We start from the raw sequence: 21,883 nt of genomic DNA, 5'->3' as shown, positions 1-21,883 counted from the left end.
TGTGTGTGTGTGTGTGTGTGTGTGTGTGTGTGTGTGTGTGTGTGTGTGTGTGTGTGTGTGTGTGTGTGTGTGTCAGAGGTGACGCTCATCAGTGTGTCGAAGTGAAAATGAAGGATTTCATCTGTCGCTCAAATGAGTTGTGTTTCCTCTGTCAGTGTTTGTGTGCACGTGAGCATCAAACCAACAACTTCAACATGTACACGAATCAGCAAACAAGGATTTTATTTAATTATTTAGATTTGATGGGAAAAAAAACTGAAGCAGCTCCACATCTGCATTCACACTTGCGCTTGCGTGGGGTGTGTGGACACTCTCACGTCCGGGCCCTTTGTTTCTGTTTGATTTTATAGTGGTTCGTGGTACCGGCTTGTCTATGAGACAATGTGCTGGTTTCTCCTGTGAGAATCCGATGTGTGCTCCTTGGGCACCTGCTCTTTCGCATTCATGTGTGTCGCACAGTCAGTCTATGTTCATGGTTGTGTCTTTTTCATTTAGCTTTATCCTCCATGTATTTGATTTATTGCCCCACGGTTAGTGTTTTTCTGTTATTGTGTTTCCTACTGTCATGGTGTGATTTCAGTACTCACTTGGGTTTATTTTACATTTGATCCTTCCCTCCATCTTCAGCTTTTCTCTCTCTCTTGCCCTCTCCTAACCATGTTTTCCATATATTATTAGTGCCACCTCCTTCTTTCCACGTCTTTGTATTTACTCGTGATCATTCAGTTCTCCCCACACACCACTACGTCCTGCTTAATTCCTCTATGCTCTCATGCCCCCATGTTTCCATTAATTGCCTGCCTTGTTAAATAATTCTTTCTTTGCTGTATTCTCTGCCAGATTATCATAGTTCCATCCTATTTTCTAGCGTTCTCATGTTTCTAGTAAATCTCCTAGTGTGTATTTCCAGTGTTCTACTTTATCTATGTTTTGACCGCTACATCATCTGTCACTTCTGAGCTTGCCTATCGCCTCTGACACCTGTATGCCTGGTACGACTGCTGTTGTGTTGCAGACCAAAGCCTGTATTTTGGATATCCCTCTGCTATCTTCCTGTTGCCTCAGACTCGGACCACCTGTCATAGCCTGGACTGTTACTGCGTGAAAACCTGCCAAATTGCACGCTGTTGTTGCAGTCCATCATCATTTCCATGACAATGGGTGAGTTCATGGGTGCAGTTTGGTGGGGGATGGGGGGGCATGTCCCCCCACCTTTTCAACCAGGGGGGACATATATGTGTGTACTTGAAACATGCTATGCCAGTCTGATGTGCAAACCATGTCAGAATAGTATCTTTGTTTCTGCAAGTTTGTATTTTTAGCAGTACTGACTGACTTGTTTCCAACACCTGTTTTTTGTTTGTCACATTCAGAATTTTCTGGGACTGCATTTGCCCAGATTTGAAACCAAAAATAGTTGCCTCTAGGGACTAGTGTCTACACATAAGTATCAATGGACCATATGTTAATTTACTAAATTCTGAAAGTTAGAAAAGGAAATCAGAAAAGCTATCTGGGACCTCAGAAAGCCCATCTGCAATTATTGCTTGATCTCCAAAATCAGTCTATGCAAGTGAAATTATGTTCAGTACGAGTGTTTTTTAGTGCCACTTCGAAAATTAAATTCATGATAAGTAATTTATCCTAAACTTATGATCTGTTGTTTTTTCAAACTTATGCAAAAACAAATCTTGAGAAAAAAATACAGTATGCGATAGTTAATAATTATTAAGAGCCCCCAGACCCCGGCCTATGGGCTTTGGCCCTATGGGCCTCGCACTTTCTCCCCCCCAATTTCTAGTTCTAAACTGCGCCCTTGGGTGAGTTTGGGTCATAATGTGAAATAAACCAATCAGACTGCCATCTGTCATCCACTTTAAGAGCAGGCGTGCACTGTTACCTGGCACACTGCTATTTTGACAGTGTGGAGAAATGAGAGGTTTTCTGGTGAGTTAAGCTGTCTGCACACAGTGCATCAAAGCACAAGCAGAGACCAAGGCTTCCTGAGGTGAAGAAGCTGACGGTTTGTATTTTTTCCATTAGTGTTTATTTTTATTTCATATAATTGATGCTTTCAATTTTCAATCCAATTCTTATGTGTACACATGTCGTGAACCTGTCTGGACCATAGAAATAGCAGGAAAACTTCAGCCTTGACTTTGGCACATTTTCTTTCTGTTGCCTCATTAATCACAATACGCGACACTGCACCTGATCACACCTCATTGTAAGAGCATGAACATGGACACTGAGCATGAACATGATAACTTGGAAACAGGTTAAAATGAATGACTGATAACTGGGAAGCAAGCCAACACACGTGCACTACACACATGCACTGTGCACTGTATGGGCCAATACAAAAAGGCGTCTGTTGTACTTCAGCATATTGTGTTCTTATTTCTCACCATTCCTAATGTGGGCGTGTCTCTGGCTGAGGACGGCCGGCTGCAAATAAGAAAAACAACATATATTTTAGAAACAGATAAGAAAACACTGCATTACATTTTACAGACTATGTGAGTTTGGAGCAACACCACAACCACAGACACACTTAGAAACCTGACATGTGAGCGCAGTGCTTCCCAACGCAGGGAGCAGGGACTCATCACCTGCACATTTTCTATCTGCATCTCCTCTCCTCACAGCTGATTGGCTCAGACAGGTGTCTGTCAGGTCTTGTTTTGCTGAGCTCCCCCCCTGCCCTGCATGAGCTGATCAGGTTTTAGGTCCCTGAGGACTGAGGTTAGGAAACACATCTCACAGCTGGTGAGGTGCCCTGCAAGCCACAGGCAAGTGTGAGTTTAATGAAGTGCCGAGTGAAGAATCACCTTATGATTTCTAAGGAGGCAGCAGGCAGAAAAATGTATTATTCTATCAAGAGCAAAGCCTCCAAGCCCGGAAAAGGTTTCATGACCTGAACCTTCAAACAGACCCAACACACACAGGGCCAGTCAAAAGTTTGGACAACTTACAGGAAGGAAGATGCAAACTGGGACAGGGTTCACTGACAGGAACATCTTTGCTGCAAACGGAATAAAGGTCCCAAAGTCCTGATGGGAGACGCCACCAGACGCCACCAGTGATGCCAGTAACGTGTTACTTAGTAACGTGTTACTTAGTAACGCATTACTCTAATCTGACCACTTTTTTTAGTAACGAGTAATCTAACGCGTTAATCTTTCCAAATCAGTAATCAGATTAAAGTTACTTCTCCAAGTCACTGTGTGTTACTATTATTTTTGCTTTGTGGGTCGATAGCAGCATTAAACTTGGTCCGTGGGCAGGAGGTCGGGGTTCGACTGAACTGCCCACTTAAAGCGAACTGTGATCTTTTCATCCGCGGTTTTCTGCAGCAGCTCGTCCTCACCTCTTAAAGCGCGGTGACAACAGCACACCTGCACTGAGCTTTACAAAGACAATTTATGCTTTATTTCCTCCTTTATTTAGAATTCTGAGCTGAGCCGCTCCGTATCTGCTCGCTAAAAACAGCTGATCCTCTGCGACGCGTCAACAACTAACACTATTTTCCACTCAAATGCACCTAAACTCTCTTTCTGAGGACCACATGATGTGAAAACACAATAAAACTTTCTTACCTGTAAATCTGGTCCTGTTTTCTGTATAAATAAATGTTATCCTTTGTTTGTGTTCAACCACCGAATCCAGATGGAATGGGGGCGTGGGGTAGGGATGTGCCCCTCCCCCCACAACACCCCTAGATTAAAGGTCCAGTTTTGAAGCGTTTTTTTAGTACAACTACTAATACTACTTATAATAATAATAATTTCGACAAGTAAAATGTTTAGAGAGAATTTAAATGTTAGAATGAATTTAATAGTTACATTTATAAACAATGTAGGTTCAAAATTGCAAGTTTTACTGTTACAGTGCTGTCAACAGTTAAATATGAGGTCAAGAAAGACGTCTTTATTTTACTTTTTATAAAACAAGTATTTATTTTCATTGAAGCCAAGAAAGGGTGACTATAAAGTGAGTTTTGGCAAAACAGGTATCATTGTCATGTTGACGTGGGTTGTTGTGGGCAGCTGGGGAAAGTAACTAAAAAAGTAACTAGTAATCTAACTTAGTTACTTTTACAATTGAGTAATCAGTAAAGTAACTAAGTTACTTTTTCAAGGAGTAATCAGTAATCAGTAATTGGATTACTTTTCCGAAGTTCTTGATAAAAAACAAGATTTTATGTTTGGAGAGCATCCAAAATACATCTGGAAAAAATGAGCATTTTCTTATAATCAGTACTCTCATACATCTATCTATCTATGGTCACTGAATTACAATGTCAGCAAAATCTAGTCATAAAAATGTATTCTGATTGTAATTCACTCACTGTAGAATTGCTCATATATAAACTGCATAATTTGCATGTTTAGAAGTTTGTTTTTCCATAATGTGCTCACCTTGTGCTGCAAGCACCAGCACCGACACCTGCATGGATGCTGCTGATAATAGCGGGGTCGGTTACAGGAGGTACGCCGGCTGTGGCTGTGCCCTCCGCTGTGGTCAGACTGTTGATCCATTTGGTTTCATCCACCATCGTGCGTGCATGAGGCAGACGGCCCACATCTCTCACCCTCACGAGGAGGTGACGCCCTGTTTTGAGGATATTAACGGCCTCATCATGGGAGATGGTGACAAAGCTTTGTCTGTTCACTTCCAGGATCTGGTCCCCAACCTGGTAGGACAAACAACAGAAAGAGAAACATGCAAACCCACAGGACTCAGCAGGTTCTCAGACAGGTCCTCATGAACCACCTAACCCACACTTCACTCCGTCTCTCCCCAACACCAGCTGATTAGCTCACACACACACACACACACACACACACACACACACACACACACACACACACACACACACACACACACACACACACACACACACACACACACACACGACTCATTACAATACCCTGCATCACCACTTCGTTGGCACACAGGCTAATTATCTGTTATTCCAAATACACACAGATTTTGTTTGATGAGAACTGTCCTCTCAAGTGAATCAGAGCAAAAAATTACTGCTGCCGAATAACAAATTAAATGCAAAGCATCACATGATGAGTGTGAACAATATGCTCCACCCACAATAACCTGTTTTATCTTCAGCTTCTGCTGATCAGAAAACAGAGCAGCTCTCACACTGCTTATAAAAGATGGGAAACCTTCCAAGTGCCAGTGGCAAATCTTTGAGCTGAGACACTGATTAGTTTTTATTACTGCCACATCATCCAAAAAAAAAGAAAGATACACGCAGATCAATAAAGAAACATGTAAAAGATCAAGTACCCCAGCATAAAAAATAATTGAGTGCCACCCATTACAAGCTCACCGGCAACCGTAGTCCAGAAAACATCATTTCATTTTTTAAGCATTTCCTTATTTTGCCTTTCAGCTTCTGGAGGGGCTCTGCCCCTTATACTCCCCACCTTTTTAAGCATTTTTCTGTTTTTGCTTTTCAGTTGACCCCCCTAATTATAGCCCTCTCAACCCTCTGCCACTTTAAGCATTTTTTTTTTAATGTAGATGTAAATTAATATTTAAAGTTTTCAGCTAGTTGACAGTAGGGCTGAACAATATGGACAAATTATCATATCTCAATTTTTGTCATATAAATTGTCATGTAACGGTCACTTATATACATGTTGTCCATATGCTTGAGCCACTTAGGTGGGCAGGGAGAGTTCCCAAAAAAGCTTTTCAACCTACCATCCCTGGTTCTCAAACCAGGAACCTAAGTGGCTCTACTCTCTTTTTTTTAATAGATATTTAGGTGTACCTGAGTAAACACTACACCTTAGATTTGGAATGTATAATAGAAGATATACCTTACTGAATTTTCATATTGATATGATATATGATATGACTATGATTTGACACAAAGTGCAGCAACAGTGAAAATTAAACATTCTTAAACAAAACAGTAATAATACCACACTCATTTTACACTCATCATAAGGTTAGGATACTGTGCCCTCCAAAGGTATTGGAACACTTGAAATTTCACACATTTTAAGTTGTTTGTGCCATTTTAAATACAAGAAATACAAAAAAATAAAGAATTAACATTTCTAAAATTATCTTCCTCAAACTCAAACTGAAATCAAATCTCTAAAACTTGATAAAACCTGTAAATAATAATCAGTTTTATTGCCAGTTTTCTTTAGACAAGTCAGGGGATGGAAACGAACAATATATCTTGGACTTTATTTACATCAATTCTGAATAAATACAAAAGTTTCTTTCACCAAAACATCAAATCTAGTCTTTCATGTCAAATGTACTTTCTGTCAAATTGTAGCTGAACTTTCAGGTCGTCTTTTTAAGAAAATCCTCCTCTACACCACTTCATCAGGAAGCTGGATTTTATATTTTTAATTCATTTATATCAAGTTGTAGAGATTTGCTTTCAGTTTGAGTTAAGGAAGATGATTTTAGAAAAAAAATGTATTTGAAATGGAATAAACAAATTAAAATGTGTGAAATACCAAGTGTTCCAATACTTTTGAGGGCAATTGAGAAACACTGAGTGCAGCAGATAAGAGAATCCTGCAAATGGTGATACAAACATCAAACCTGGCACAAATAACTTCCTATTTTTTTTTTTTTTTTTTTTGCCAGCTTGCACTCGGCCAAGATGGACGCACTTTTCTCTTCTCCCTCCCTCCTTATCTTTCCTGCTTCTGTGGCGTGTTGTCTGTGAGGCTGCAGCTTTGCTCTTCTGGAAAACGACAAAAATGGATTTGTTAAAGTGGTCTTTGAACGCAATTGACACTATTTTTTCTACAAGACATTCGGGGGCGGAGGACCCGACCTGTCCTGCCGGGACGCATGTGATGGGTTACGTGATGGACTCGTGGAGGAGATGGCAGGTCATGTGCCTTTACATGCTTTCTGTGGAGGACGTCAAAGATGTGTATATATTTGGCTTGGTGGTGACCGGCTTTCTGCTGTGTGGAGCGGGCATGGCGCTGGTTTACCGGAAAATCAAGAAAGTGGAGGCAGCTTTGATTGGGCCGTCCAGACTGCCCTACATGATTGATTCGATTGGGAAGGCAGTGGCTGCGCAGTTGGCGGGTGTTAACAGCATGCTGGAAAACATCTCGGGCAGGATTGCAGCTCTGGAAACCCGCTTTGACCGTCTGTAAAGACCACATTCTACATTCAGATGCATTGAGATCCAATCTGTTCTCAGAACTGTGGAATCTTTCAGGCGTCTGCTAATCTGGATATTCATTTGGCCTCCCTAAAACACAGCTGCACTCCAAGGCCGCTGTGATAAAAAACCTCCTCAAGAAGATCAACACTTAAGCCTCACTCCCCTGGTCATCCCCCTCATGGCACTGTAGCCAGGCTGACAAAGAGTCAGAGCTCTATTGAGCCGAGTATTCCTTTAACTTTAACTAGTAATGACTTCATGACTTTCTTTGCTAATAAAATTTTAACTATTAGAGAAAAGATTACTCATAACGATCCCAAAGACATATCATTCTCTTTGGCTGCTTTCAGTGATGCCGGTATTTGGTTAGACTCTTTCTCTCCGATTGTTCTGTCTGAGTTATTTCCATTAGTTACTTCCTCCAAACCATCAACATGTCTATTAGACCCCATTCCTACCAGGCTGCTCAAGGAAGCCCTACCATTAATTAATGCTTCGATCTTAAATATGATCAATCTGTCTTTATTATTATGGAGTTCCACAAGGTTCTGTGCTAGGACCAATTTTATTCACTTTATACATGCTTCCCTTAGGCAGTATTATTAGACGGCATTGCTTAAATTTTCATTGTTACGCAGATGATACTCAGCTTTATCTATCCATGAAGCCAGAGGACACACACCAATTAGCTAAACTGCAGGATTGTCTTACAGACATAAGGACATGGATGACCTCTAATTTCCTGCTTTTAAATTCAGATAAAACTGAAGTTATTGTACTTGGCCCCACAAATCTTAGAAACATGGTGTCTAACCAGATCCTTACTCTGGATGGCATTACCCTGACCTCCAGTAATACTGTGAGAAATCTTGGAGTCATTTTTGATCAGGATATGTCATTCAATGCGCATATTAAACAAATATGTAGGACTGCTTTTTTGCATTTACGCAATATCTCTAAAATTAGAAAGGTCTTGTCTCAGTGATGCTGAAAAACTAATTCATGCATTTATTTCCTCTAGGCTGGACTATTGTAATTCATTATTATCAGGTTGTCCTAAAAGTTCCCTGAAAAGCCTTCAGTTAATTCAAAATGCTGCAGCTAGAGTACTGACGGGGACTAGAAGGGGAGAGCATATTTCACCCATATTGGCCTCTCTTCATTGGCTTCCTGTTAATTCCAGAATAGAATTTAAAATTCTTCTTCTTACTTATAAGGTTTTGAATAATCAGGTCCCATCTTATCTTAGGGACCTCATAGTACCATATCACCCCAATAGAGCGCTTCGCTCTCAGACTGCAGGCTTACTTGTAGTTCCTAGGGTTTGTAAGAGTAGAATGGGAGGCAGAGACTTCAGCTTTCAGGCTCCTCTCCTGTGGAACCAGCTCCCAATTCGGATCAGGGAGACAGACACCCTCTCTACTTTTAAGATTAGGCTTAAAACTTTCCTTTTTGCTAAAGCTTATAGTTAGGGCTGGATCAGGTAACCCTGAACCATCCCTTAGTTATGCTGCTATAGACGTAGACTGCTGGGGGGTTCCCATGATGCACTGAGTGTTTCTTTCTCTTTTTGCTCTGTATGCACCACTCTGCATTTAATCATTAGTGATTGATCTCTGCTCCCCTCCACAGCATGTCTTTTTCCTGATTCTCTCCCTCAGCCCCAACCAGTCCCAGCAGAAGACTGCCCCTCCCTGAGCCTGGTTCTGCTGGAGGTTTCTTCCTGTTAAAAGGGAGTTTTTCCTTCCCACTGTCGCCAAGTGCTTGCTCACAGGGGGTCGTTTTGACCATTGGGGTTTTTACGTAATTATTGTATGGCCTTGCCTTACAATATAAAGCGCCTTGGGGCAACTGTTTGTTGTGATTTGGCGCTATATAAATAAAATTGATTGATTGATTGAGATACGGAGCGGCTCATCTCAGAATTCTAAATAAAGGAGAAAAAAAAGCATAAATTGTCTTTGTAAAGCTCAGTGCAGGTGTGCTGTTGTCACCGCGCTTTAAGAGGTGAGGACGAGTTGTAGCTGCTGCAGAAAACCGCGGATGAAAAGCTCACAGTTCGCTTAAAGTGGGCAGTTCAGTCAAACCCTGACCTCCTGCCCACGGACCAAGTTTAATGCTGTTGTTGACCCACAATGCAAAAATAATAGTAACACACAGTGACTTGGAGAAGTAACTTTAATCTGATTACTGATTTGGAAAGATTAACACTTTAGATTACTCGTTACTAAAAAAAGTGGTCAGATTAGAGTAACGCGTTACTAAGTAACGCGTTACTGGCATCACTGTTAGTGACTGATCTCTGCTCCCCTCCACAGCATGTCTTTTTCCTGGTTCTCTCCCCTCAGCCCCAACCAGTCCCAGCAGAAGACTGCCCCTCCCTGAGCCTGGTTCTGCTGGAGGTTTCTTCCTGTTAAAAGGGAGTTTTTCCTTCCCACTGTAGCCAAGTGCTTGCTCACAGGGGGTCGTTTTGACCGTTGGGGTTTTTCCGTAATTATTGTATGGCTTTGCCTTACAATATAAAGCGCCTTGGGGCAACTGTTTGTTGTGATTTGGCGCTATATAAATAAAATTGATTTGATTTGATTTGATTCGGTAGCCAGCCAGGTAAGGGTCAACTGAAGAATTACACAGGGGTCAAAATCAGGGGTGGGCAACTTGTTCCAGAAAGGGCCAAGAGGGTGCAGGCTTTCTTTGCAGCCACTGACTCCACCAGGTGATTTCAGTGATTAATATCACTTTGAGCAGATGGAATCAGTTAATCATTGAAATCATCTGATGGAATCAGTGGCTGTAAAGAAAACCTGCACCCTCTTGGTCCTTTGTGGAACAAGTTGCCCACCCCTGGTCTAAATTAAAAGATGCTCCAATCATATAGAAAACTACACCACATTATTTGCCTGATCATAAAGATTCCAAAAAGGTATAGTTTGTGACTGAATGTGATGGAGTTATGAGGTAAAAGCAACAAGAATGGTGACAAAGGTCAGTTTCAGTTTGTACAGGGCTCAAAAGTTAAAGTTGCTCCATTAATTTTGCTCCAGCTGTATTTGTGCAGAATTTAATGCTTGTATCACCATTTGAAGGATTGTTTCAGTTATCTACTGCACTAATAAGCCAAGAGAGAATAAACCAGCTGCTGTGTGTTAACTTAAATGTGTGTATATAAGGCAAACCGAATTAAAGGAGAAATGCTGCTTTTAGCAACCTGGACCTCATTTCTGGCATAAAATACAGTCGTTTACTCAACAATATAAGTTTGGTGTCATTAGAAGTCCATAGTTCAAACGACGTGTTCAGTTCAAATCTGGAGCAAACATTTTTCTTCTTCTACTACGGTGGATTACAATCTCTTGTGGTACACAGCACCAACTACTGGACAGGAGGAACCTAGCAGTCAATGTGACTCACTGATTTGAAAATGCAGCTCTTTCAACCAGACGTGGTGCCGTGACATGTCAATCATCTGTGTCCAATCAGATTTCAGGGGAGTCCAGTGAAACCCCGGCCTCTGTTCTAGCTCCACCCATGCCAGGAAGTGTTTGACATTTGACATGTCCTGTTTCACTGTGACTGATAAATTGGCACTTCCTGTTTGAGTGTGAGCTTGCCACTGAGTTCCCGCGAGATTCCATGGGATCTCGTCTGTCAATCCAGGAAGTGTTTGACATTTGAACATTTCCTGTTTTACTGTGGATTTGAATTTTGGCACTTCCTGTTTAGGATGCCCTGTACCATGATGCTTCGCTCATATAAATACAGAAAAATAATACATAAATACACCTGCTGGAGTTGGTGGCTACAAAGACAACCTGCACCCTCTTGGCTCTTTCTGGAATCAGTTTGATGCCTGTGGTGTAAGATGATGCTCCCTCACAATGGAAGAATCAGCTCGGTATGTAGGGTAAAAATTACATTCGGTCATTGTCCCAATACCTATGGACCTCAGTGTATATGGAGTTGTCACCTTCATGTGTTTTGGAGATGATCCAGGCGTTTCAGATTAGCTGGAGCGCTAATCCCCAAAACCCAGTTGCAAGATAATACTGAGACGGGGATCACCAGCAGACTGGATGTACATTTTTAATGCTCAGGGGTTTGTGGTCTTGCTCAAGGGCACTTTGACACACATACAGAAGGAGGTGGGGTTTGATTCTCTGACCCTTTGTTTTCAGTCTTCCGGTGGTGTTTGGTGCCTTTTACTTTCTGACCTTTGTGTTTGCGTTGAATCTCAGTAATGTGATTACATTTACTTGCTCCATGTTGTGCGGTCGTACTTCGACCTGGTTCCAGCAACTACTGCTGCTGCCCTCTGGGAGCCGCGAGGCTCTTCAGTTTCTAATCTGGTCTGCACCAGACAGAAAGCATTTTTTTTTCTTGAATCCCACTGTCATGACAGAGTTGGAGGACACGCTGCTCAAAGGGTTTTCCGTAAACACACAGCTTCCTTTTAAAATAATACCAACCTATGACTAAGACTCGAACACGTCCAGAAGTGACAGCTTACCCGTTTTTATACACGGCTGCTTGACTCATGGTGACCTCTGTGCCCTCTAAATACAGATATTTTTAACTCCTAACATCTGTGCTCTTTTAGCTCCACATCAGATTCAACTTGATTTTGTAGTGAAGTTTTTTTTTCTGTCTGAATGCCATGACTTGATGTTTCTGCTTTAACGCAATACATATTAGATGCTTTAAATGTTGCCTTAGGGTCTATTTAGAAAGCCGTAGATGCAGCGCAGCGTGGGAGAGTGCTGAGAGCAGCAAGAAAACCCGTTTCCACTGTATTACAGGAGATGCAGGCGGAGAAATTACCTATTGACTTCTCTCCTGCTCGGCTCCGGGCACCAACCTGGTTATATGAAAGACCATCTGCCTGACTGAAGGGGGTGGGGGGGCGTCTGAATCAAAGTGTACCAACTAAAGCTTTTGTGCTCTTGAGCTGAAGAACTTAGCATAGTGTAGCGTACTTAGCGTAGAGTGTATAAATAATGTACAAGCCCTCCATGATGTCACCCACAGGTCTGCTGAACCTCACGTTGGTTGGTTGACACCCTGGCAGTGCCTGACTCCGCCCAACACCCAGCCAACCAATAAAGGGGTAATGGGCTGAAGGCAAGAAAAGCATGATGTGGGCAGTACAAATTAAGCCTGAACATGCCCACCTAGCTTAAAGTTACCAAGGTAGGTATGGCTAACAGGCCGTGACCTGACATTTTTCCAAACTGATCAGTGACTTCAGTAATGGGCAGCTTGGGTGCAGGTATCAAATACTACAACCGGGATATAGCCTCATTAACTGTGGCACTGCCAGTGTAGCTAACACAACCATGCTATCGATACCTGCTAACTCGTGCTAACACACAAATAAAATAATACTAAAATTTCACTTGGCTAAAATCCTGGACTCCAGACTTCTAAGATGGTCCGTCACTGCAAGTCATATCATCTCATATTTATGCTACGATGCTCAAAAAGGAAATAGCAGCCTGTTAGCAGACAGTTGCTTGTGAACTACTAACAGATGTCACGCAAATCAACAACACCTGTAAATGTGCATAAACGTATGGCTTAAACTAATTAGTTATATAAAAATTCACCCCGTGTATAGGAGAGTTTTTTGTAGCAGGCTATAAACGTGTTATTGTCAGGATCTGGACTTTTGTATTGTCATGTGTGTGGTGTTCTGATTAGTTATTTTGTTTTACAGTTTTCTTTTGACATTAGTTCTCTTGCTATTTGTTTTCCTGCTTGGGGTTTTCTGTCTCAATCTCTCTTGTCTCTCTCTTGGTGCTTGGTGGTGGACGTTTCACTCTGTCTGGGCACACCCTTGTTCTGGTGCTTTCCACACACACCTGTTTCTAATCTGTAGCTCATCACCTGGGTGTATATAAGCTTCACTTGGTTCTCTAGTCCTTTGCCAGATCGATGCGTCTTGTGCCTTCTTTCCAGCTCTGTTTTTGTATTTTTCCTCATCCTGCCTGCCTCATCATGTTGTTTGACCTTCTGCCTGTTTTCTAGACCACACCCTTAGCCAGATGATTATCATACTGTTGTATTTTTTGTACTGCCTTCTCGTGTACCGACCCCACCTTATCTCGCCAGTAAACTCTTTTAAAAGCCAGAGCTGTTTGTCCGAGTCCTGCATTTGTGTCTGGCCACTCCTGACCATGCAGCCTGATAGTTATAAAGTTGGACATTTTAAACACATGCTTTCTGTCAAATTGGGATTGACCTAAGTGACCATTCAGGGGGCTGTAGGCTTGGACGCTTCCACATTAGCTTCATTTTCAGGGCTGGAGGCTGCTGCCCAACATGATGTCAGTCTCAGAAAAATTACAGGGTTTGCATGAGGAGTACCGGTGTCGCTGTCTGAACGGTCCCCCCTAAAAATTGGTCCACCTGCCTTCACTGCGCATGCATCATTACAGAGCATCACCAGCAGTTCACTGATTATCAGCTTATTTCTGCTTCAAGCTGCCTCCAGTCATCATCTATCTCAGCGACAGTTATCTGAAGCTTTTGTACAACAATCATTTCCACATAAAGCATTCAGCATTATTTTCAAAATAAAAGACGAAGTGATCAAAGTGCCACAGCAGCATGTCTGAGACTGACTCTGCACCCAAAGTGATCAAAGGAAATAATGTGATTATTAACCATCAGATGACAAAGTAAAACCTCTTAAATCACCATAAAGTCAGTTTTAAGCAGAAACAAGGCGATAATCCATTTCAATTTATTTTCGATTTATTTTCATTTATATAGCATCAAATCACAACAGAGTTGCCTCAAAGCGCTTCACACAGGTAAGGTCTAACCAGAGCAACAGTGGTAAAGAAAAACTCCCTCTGAGGAAGAAACCTCAAGCAGACCAGACTCAAAGGGGTGACCCTCTGCTTGGGCCATGCTACAAACATAAATTACAGAACAATTCACAGAACAATTCACGGATGAATATACAAGAAATGCTTTTGGCGCACAGGACAGGAGGATCGCCAACACAAATACAACTCCCATCTCTGGATGGAGCTGCACCTTAAACAGAGAGAAAAAACAATCGGGCATCAGAAAGACAAAAATACTCTATAATTTGCCAGCATTAAACAACAAGAAAAACAGAGAAATACTAAGGTGATCGCCGGCCACTAGCCCTAAACTTCACTAAAAGACCCAGAATTTAGGTAAAGTTGAGGCCGCAGCCCGCTCCAATTACTAATAAATGGAGGAGGAGGAGGAGGAGCACTGAGATCTAACAGCAACAGAACCGTAGTGGTGTCCAAATCCATTGTAAGCAGAAGATTATTCACCACTTTAGTGAGAGCCGTCTCAGTGGAATGATATTTACTAAAAGCAGACTGCAGTGGCTCAAAGAGATTATTCTCAGTAAGATAGTCTACGAGCTGACGTGACACCACTTTTTCCAGAATTTTAGAGGAAAATGATAGATTTGATATCGGCCGATAGTTTGTCAATACACTAGGGTCAAGATTAGGTTTCTTAAGTAATGTTTTAATCACTGCAGATTTGAAACATTTAGGAACAGATCCAGAAGTTAAAGAAAGATTAATCATTTCCAGCACAGTCGGCCCAAGAGTGGGCCACAGGTCCTTAAACAGTTTTGTTGGTATAGGATCAAATAAACAGGTTGTGCTTTTTGTTGACATTACGAGTTTTGTCAGCATACCTAGTGAGATACTATCAAATTCTGTAAATCTAGGTAATACCTCAGTAGTGGCGCCCACCTCAATAGCAGGGTGTAGTGGCTGGATTAAGGCATGCCGGGATATGTTTAACCTCATGTCTTCGATTTTCTTCCCAAAGTAATCCAGGAAATCTTGTGCTGTAAAAGGAGAGCGAACTACAGGTGGTTGTCCATGCAAAAGTGTTGCCACCGTGTCGAACAGGAACTTTGAGTTATGCTTGTTTTTGTTGATCAAATCAGAGTAGTAGGTCTGCTTTGTAGCCAATAATGCATGCTTATAGTCTAAGATAGCATCACGCCACGCAAGGTGAAATAATTCTAATTTTGAACTACACCATTTCCGTTCTAGACCACTTGCTTTATGCTTGAGGTCACGCAGATAATCATTGAACCAAGGTGACTGTGATTTGGGGGAGCGTGGTTTTAACACAGGTGGTGCAATCATGTCGAGTGTAGTTTTGAGCACTGAGTTTAAACTATCCACAAGTCTGTCTACTGACTGGGTATTTGTCAAATGTGAAGCTAAGACATCAGGCAGTCTAGCTTCGAGTTCAGTCTTAGTTGAGGAGTTGATGCATCGCCGTAATGTATAAGGTTGTTGTTTCACTAAACACCGTCTGGCATCAGCAAGCCACGGCGGCCCCAGAACGAAGGCCAGTTATCAATAAAGCTAAAGCCATCCAATCCATGAATCGCTGCTGATGCTCTGAAATGACGCATGCGCAGTGAAGATGGAGGGACCATTTTTTAGGGGGGGCCGTTCGGTCAGCAACACTGGAATCAAAACAATTACCAAAACTGCAAGCACAGTGTTCACAGGCCTTGATGTGATGAAGGACAGAAGAAGAAAGAGAAATGAAATTGTGCAGTGCTTTATTTGAGGTTATTTCAGGTGCACATATCCAGTTAACCAGGTTCTACAGGATCTAGACTTTAGATGGGAGGTGGATCTTTCAGACACGTGTACCTGGTAAACAGTCTGACCCAGAAGCACCTGAACCGGTAGACGAGAAGAGGACTGAACCCGGGAAGCCTGAGTGTCACTGTGACTGAAGCCTAAAGAGTGAGCAGACGCAGCTCCCACAGGGATAATTTGATTCATTTCTTCATTCACTTCCAGCCGCTTATCCGGGTCCAGGTTGAGGTGATTCATTTATTTTGTGTGAATGAGCTTTGGCGTGTTCATTTGTCCATTTTTACCTGTTTATAATGAAGGAAAAGCACTGGCAGATTTGACGGAGAGGAGCAAAACAGCAAATAAAACAAGGCTGGGATTTACTGTGAAGCATACGGGCAAAGGAAGAACGGTCTAGGAATCATATTATCCAAAGCAGTCCATCAGAACAGGAGAGGCGACTATGATGAGAGTCAAGCTGGCTGTTTATATTCATTGTGCAGGTTGGCTGTGAATATGAGGAAAAATATACCTTCGGAACTGACCAGGATGAGCACATAGTGTGACTCAAGAGAGGATCTAATCATCGAAGGAGGCTGAGATGGTAAATGGTGGTTCTGGAGCAGCAGGATCAAACAAGGATGGGCAGAGAAACAGTGACACTTGGAGGAATTTCATCCCCACATTGACATGCATGCCAAGAAAATCAGACACCCATGCTCGCATGTCCGCATCCAAATATGCACACTCCCGCAGCCTCACTTCCAGACACATCTCTCTCAGCATGAGCTGGATTGAGTATAAGCCAGGTTTGAAAAACATGTCTGAATGCTATCTGGTTAGAAAGCAACCTTTATTACATCCAGCTCAAGCCGGATTGCCAACCCCAGTCTGCACAGGGCCACAGACAGAAACTCATTCACACCTACAGTCAGTTTAATGTCACCAATCCACCAAAACTGCAAGTGTGGCAGAGTCCAGGAGAAGAGGGAATAGATGTGTTGTGGAATGGAGGAACATATCCTCAGTAAGAGCAGCTGAGATTTTCAGGACTGTGGAAAATACACAACGCTCAAACATGAAGACAGAATATTTAGGGAATAACCCCATTGTGTCTGATGATTTGTGGACGTTCATGCTGTTATACAGTCACAAATATCCGTTAAAGCTCAATTTGCGACCGTATAATGAATATCCGCAAATCATCAGGCACAAGGGGGTTATTCCCATTATAATACAATTCCATCCTTTGCACAATTTATTTTTCTGTAGGTAATTCGGTTGGTGAGGCTTACCGTCAAGGCAGCATTGCTCCAACAGCGGTAATTGGCGCGGAGTAATCCATCAGATGTGAAAATCCATCAAATCCATAAAATGTGAAACGGTAATTCTGTGTCAGAATCCACATCAGTACTTTCGTATATAGTAGCTTAAACTCACCCATTTTAGCGGTGGCGTCGGTACACTACTTTCTCTCACTCTCAGCTAACAACGCCATTATGACATCTGTGTAGCAGCACGTGCAGCCGGTGTTTTGTCGAATTGTGTGTCTCGTCGCATAAATCGACAGTTCTGGGCCCCAACGATAATGTGCATGTGGAGTTGTGCGGAGGACTGGCCTGCTGACAGGAATGACATCTCGTCAGAACACCGGTCAGAGCGCGAAGTAATACATCCAAATGTGAAACGTTTGAATATTTTGCCACCATTACCCCGATATTATATGGTCTGAAATCTCACACGATTAACCAATCAGATTTGCAGAAAAGATGTAATTGGATTAGAATTGAGTTTTAATGAATGAATGGTTGCAGAAAGAGTTAATGAAAATACCAAGAACTGTATCTAAGATCCTTAGCAGCTGAAGATGGTGGTGAGTTCCATGTTTGTTTGTTTTTTACATTATTTAACATTTCCTAAAGTTGCTCGTTATCATAATCATTGTGCACACTTACCGAATCGAGCAGATCACTGCATGGCCGACCACGTCCTGTGGGGCTTTCACACGTGATTCAACATTTGGAATTTGGTTTGGGGCTTAATTTAAATGGTACCTTTGTAGGTTCTTGGTAGCTAATTCTTCATTGTTTTCAACAGAGGGGTGCTTGATAAATGTCCAACAAACCTAAGATGTCCATCTACATTTATTGCACAAAGTAAGTTAAAGTATCCGGAAGAAGACAAGGTTAAAGATGACAACGGACCTCATCAGCCTGTGGAAGAAACAGATTAATGGCTGAAAGATATGATACAAGATATGATTACTTAGGGAAAAATAATTGCCCTTGATCGATATTTGATGTTGCAACTAAAAAAACTGTTGAATTATGGGCTCATTAATATTTATTAGTGAGACAGTGCTGGAAAAATAAGCTCCCATCAACACGTGGCTTCATCCTCTAACTGGTTTATATAATGTGCACTATGAGTTTCATTGATTATCTGAGCTCTAGTGTTTGCAAAGTCTGTGTCCTTTACACACAGAGAGGACAAAGTGCTATTTTCAGCAGCAGGAACAGTTGGCCGTCCTGCCATGGCCTCCAGGTGGTCACAGAGAGACAGGAGCAGTCCTTAGCAACATACTGTAGATAAAAGTCTGATAACATCCAACGTGAGTTTTTCAGGGACCAACGACAGCTACAGCTTTTCTGATGTTCTGTTTAGGGCTCTTTTACCCCCTTAGAGAACTCGGTCAGCTTCTAAACTGTGGCTCTACAAAAATAGACCAACCTTCCTGTACCATCAGGAGTCATGACATCCCTGAGCAGAAGTGTTTGGTGATGCCAAAACCTTTGCAAGAGAACTAAAGTCCAAGTCTTCCTGTGTTACTGTGTGGTTGTGACATTTGGATGTCAACTAGTGAACTATGGTGATGAGTGGATGCCCTTGCTACTCGGTCTTCAGTCACACTGGAATGAATTCGTTTCAAACAGTTATTCAAGACAGTCGTCTATTGCTGACTTGTGGTGCTGATTACCTTCCAGATTCCAAAAATGGGGAAACTGGGCTGGATTTTTTTTTTATTTTGAACATGTTCAAAACTTTCCAGATTGGTCATCGCATTTTACACCACTACTAATACATGTTTTATTGCCCCAGTTGGATATCCAATTTTTTTTTCTCTCTCTTTTGGGGTGTCAAAAAAAACTGGCAATAAGCGGCTGACTTAAGGTGAGGAATATTACATGCATTATAAGGGAACATCAGCTACCACATTTCAGCTATGTGGAACATTTTTCTGGGCACGATCCAACATGCAGGTGCCGTCCCTTCCTCTGCCAGTTTCTGCAGAGGAGGGGATGGAAAGGATGTCTGCCTGGATGGTTGCCACCATGGTGTGGTGGAACCTTGTTGGGCATTCATGGACTCTCACTCTCATTATTCATGGACACCAGTCCATCGCAGGGCCACATGTGTTCAGACAGACTCAGCCACGTCCTCACTCACACCTACGCTCAGTTTAAAGTTTCAAATTCACCTAACTAGCATGAACCATCCCTGGTTCTCAAGACCAGGCACCTAAGTGGCTCTACTCTACTCTATTCTACTCTTCCTTTTTTTAGATATACCTTAGTATACACTAGTATAGTTCTACCTTAGAACTGCAATATATTATAGAAGACATACCTTACTGAATTTTCATGTCATCAGAAGTGGAACGAAGCCATAGTACACAGAGGGAACTCATGTGAACACACAAACTCCACACAGAAAGGCCTAGGCGGGAAGCAATCCTATGACCTTCTTGTTGTGAGGCAACATTGCTAACAACTATGCTACCATGCTGCCCCATTTTGGAACAGTTGGTGACATAATGCGGTTCCTCAGAAGTGGCAGCCAGTGTGCCAAGGTGGTTCTGTGATACAGTAGACCTGGTTCCAGTGCCTGCTCCCAGAGTTGGCCTTCCAAATCCTCCTAAAACCCCAAATTACTCTCCATATGTCTTTGTGTTGGTGCAAAATGACTGTATGTTTTGTACAGTGCATGTTCAAAGTGCAAATATGAAAACAAACATTACGGTTGGGGGGGTGAACCAAGGGATGAGGGGAACCCCAATATGCACGACAGCCCAGACACGGATGATGGTGTTAAAGTACAGTAGTTAGGTCAAGGTAGGTCAAGACGGAGTCAAATGTGAATCCAAGATGAGGCGATGGAAATCCTCTTCATAAACAGGTGAATGCAAACTAAGGAGTCCTCTTCAAACACAGGTTCAGATAAACTGAGGAATCATCTTTGTAGCAGTTCTGACAAACAGAGGGATCTTGGAGGTGCAGGCAAACTTAGGTAACTCTTCTTGGGGAAGCAGACAACAAACACAGGAGACTTTAAGGTACAGATAAACAGGAAGCTGCTTTACAGCAGAGTGGAAAACCAGGAGTCATGAAGGTGTGAACAAACTTAGAAATCTCTTCTTCAAAAGGGTGAGTTCCAACTGAAGAAGTCTCTTCAAAAGGTGAGTATAAACTGAGAAATCCTTAAAGGAGTGCACACTGAAAAGTCTCTTCATAACAGGTGAGGACCAAACACAGTGGTTAGACTGAGCCAAGGATTGTCTTTGCTTCTTGGACGTATACCCAAATCTAAACCCAGAATTCAACCACAAGTCTTTTCTTCTTGTTTAAAAAACAAGATTTACCAAAAATCTTTTCTTACCTAAAAAGGGTTAACCCAGTGACAGGAGTTAACTCAGAAAATCCCTCTTTTTAAAGAGTGAGTGCTTTTTGGTTCCACATTACTGTCCTTTGCTACTCTTTCAGACTCCTCTTTTTTGCCTTCTGTTTTTGCTCCAGTTACAGTGTTTTGATTCCACATTACAGACCACTGCTTCCATTCCAGATTCCTGTCTTTTACCTGCTGTTTTCAAATCTGTGGTATGAAAATCTCTGGTTATTGAACTCGGCTACCTCAGCTGCCTAATCTCTTGAAAGACTGCTACCATTAAGAACTCTGGTTACTGAATACTCCCTGGTTTCTGGACGTCTCCTGTGCTCCTGTGTTGTGAATTGACAAGTGTGCCTGACCTGAGCCTGTGTTGATCATAATTCCTGCCTGTATTGCTGCTGTGAGCTGTACTTATTATTATTTAGAACACTAAAACCTGTTCTAAATGTCCTTTGTTGTGATTCTCTGCATTGGGGTCCTGGCCGAGATTCATTACAGCCTTTCATGGAACTGAAATAAACAACCTTTGTGCTGTGAGGCCAAAGTGTTAACTGCTGCACTAAGGAGGAATTCAACAAGCCAGTTGGTAAATGAATTGCATTTATATAGTGCTTTACAGTGATGCTTCACATTCTCACACACATCAATTTCAGGGCGCTGTCATGCAAAGCGCTCCTCCTAGGGAGGCGTTCCAGGCACATCCATCCAGAGGCGCGGATGGTGACCCCTGCCAACGTCTGCAGGCATACCGACTTGTAGAAATGGGGAAAAATGTGTGTGAGAGAGCAATCATGATGATTTAACAGAGGAACAGCACTAAAGCCCCACTTACTCTGTGAGTCCTTTGGCGTGGACTCTAGGATTGGGCCCATTAATTCTTCCCCAGTGCAGAAAGTGTATTTTATTAACTAATCTGGCTCATATGCTTCATTTGTGCGCCTCAATGAAACCAACAGCTGCAAGCAATAGCTTAGTCACAACATCGAATAATCACATTCATATTCTGGCTGTCAAAATAAAATACAGATGAATTAATTGTTGAACCTATAATGAGTGAAGACTTTTTTAAAATCTTGATTAATCTTATTTTTTGACGCTGTTTGAACTGGTTGTTATTCTGTCCATAACAGTTTTATAGACATCCGTGTCAGGCCAGAAACATATGTTTTAATAGCTCCATTGAAAAATAACATCAGATATCACTATTCTAGAAATCAATAACCATTTCAGGGCATTTGCAGGGCTTAGACCACCTGTTCGAGTTGTTCTGAAAGGTGAGGAATAAAGACTTCCTTAATTTCTCCTGTTGCTCTGCTGCACCTGTTAATTACTTTTCCTGCAAAGGTCATAGAAATATCTAAACTTTGGGAGGTTTTGTGTGGAAATGAACAGAACTTTGGTGGAGTTTTGCACTGAAACACTTGTAAGGCCCAAA

At 42.1% G+C, this 21,883-nt stretch overlaps 1 protein-coding gene across 1 annotated transcript in view; it reads right to left on the bottom strand.

Annotated features, from left to right (window-relative positions):
* Window positions 1-21,883, bottom strand: part of LOC117510012 (whirlin-like) — a 274,252-nt gene that overhangs the window by 82,817 nt on the left and 169,552 nt on the right. Inside the window, exons 4-5 of the mRNA XM_034169619.1 lie at window positions 4,422-4,696; window positions 2,409-2,448 (exon numbers count right to left, since the gene is read on the bottom strand). Of these exons, the coding sequence (XP_034025510.1) occupies window positions 2,409-2,448; window positions 4,422-4,696 (315 nt within the window). The remainder of the gene's footprint in view (window positions 1-2,408; window positions 2,449-4,421; window positions 4,697-21,883) is intronic.

This window comes from Thalassophryne amazonica, chromosome 5 (genome assembly GCF_902500255.1).
Source record: "Thalassophryne amazonica chromosome 5, fThaAma1.1, whole genome shotgun sequence".
In the NCBI taxonomy this organism is placed as follows: Eukaryota; Metazoa; Chordata; class Actinopteri; order Batrachoidiformes; family Batrachoididae; genus Thalassophryne; species Thalassophryne amazonica.
The sequence above is the reverse complement of the archived record's forward strand: the minus strand, read 5'-3'. Positions and strand labels throughout refer to the sequence as shown.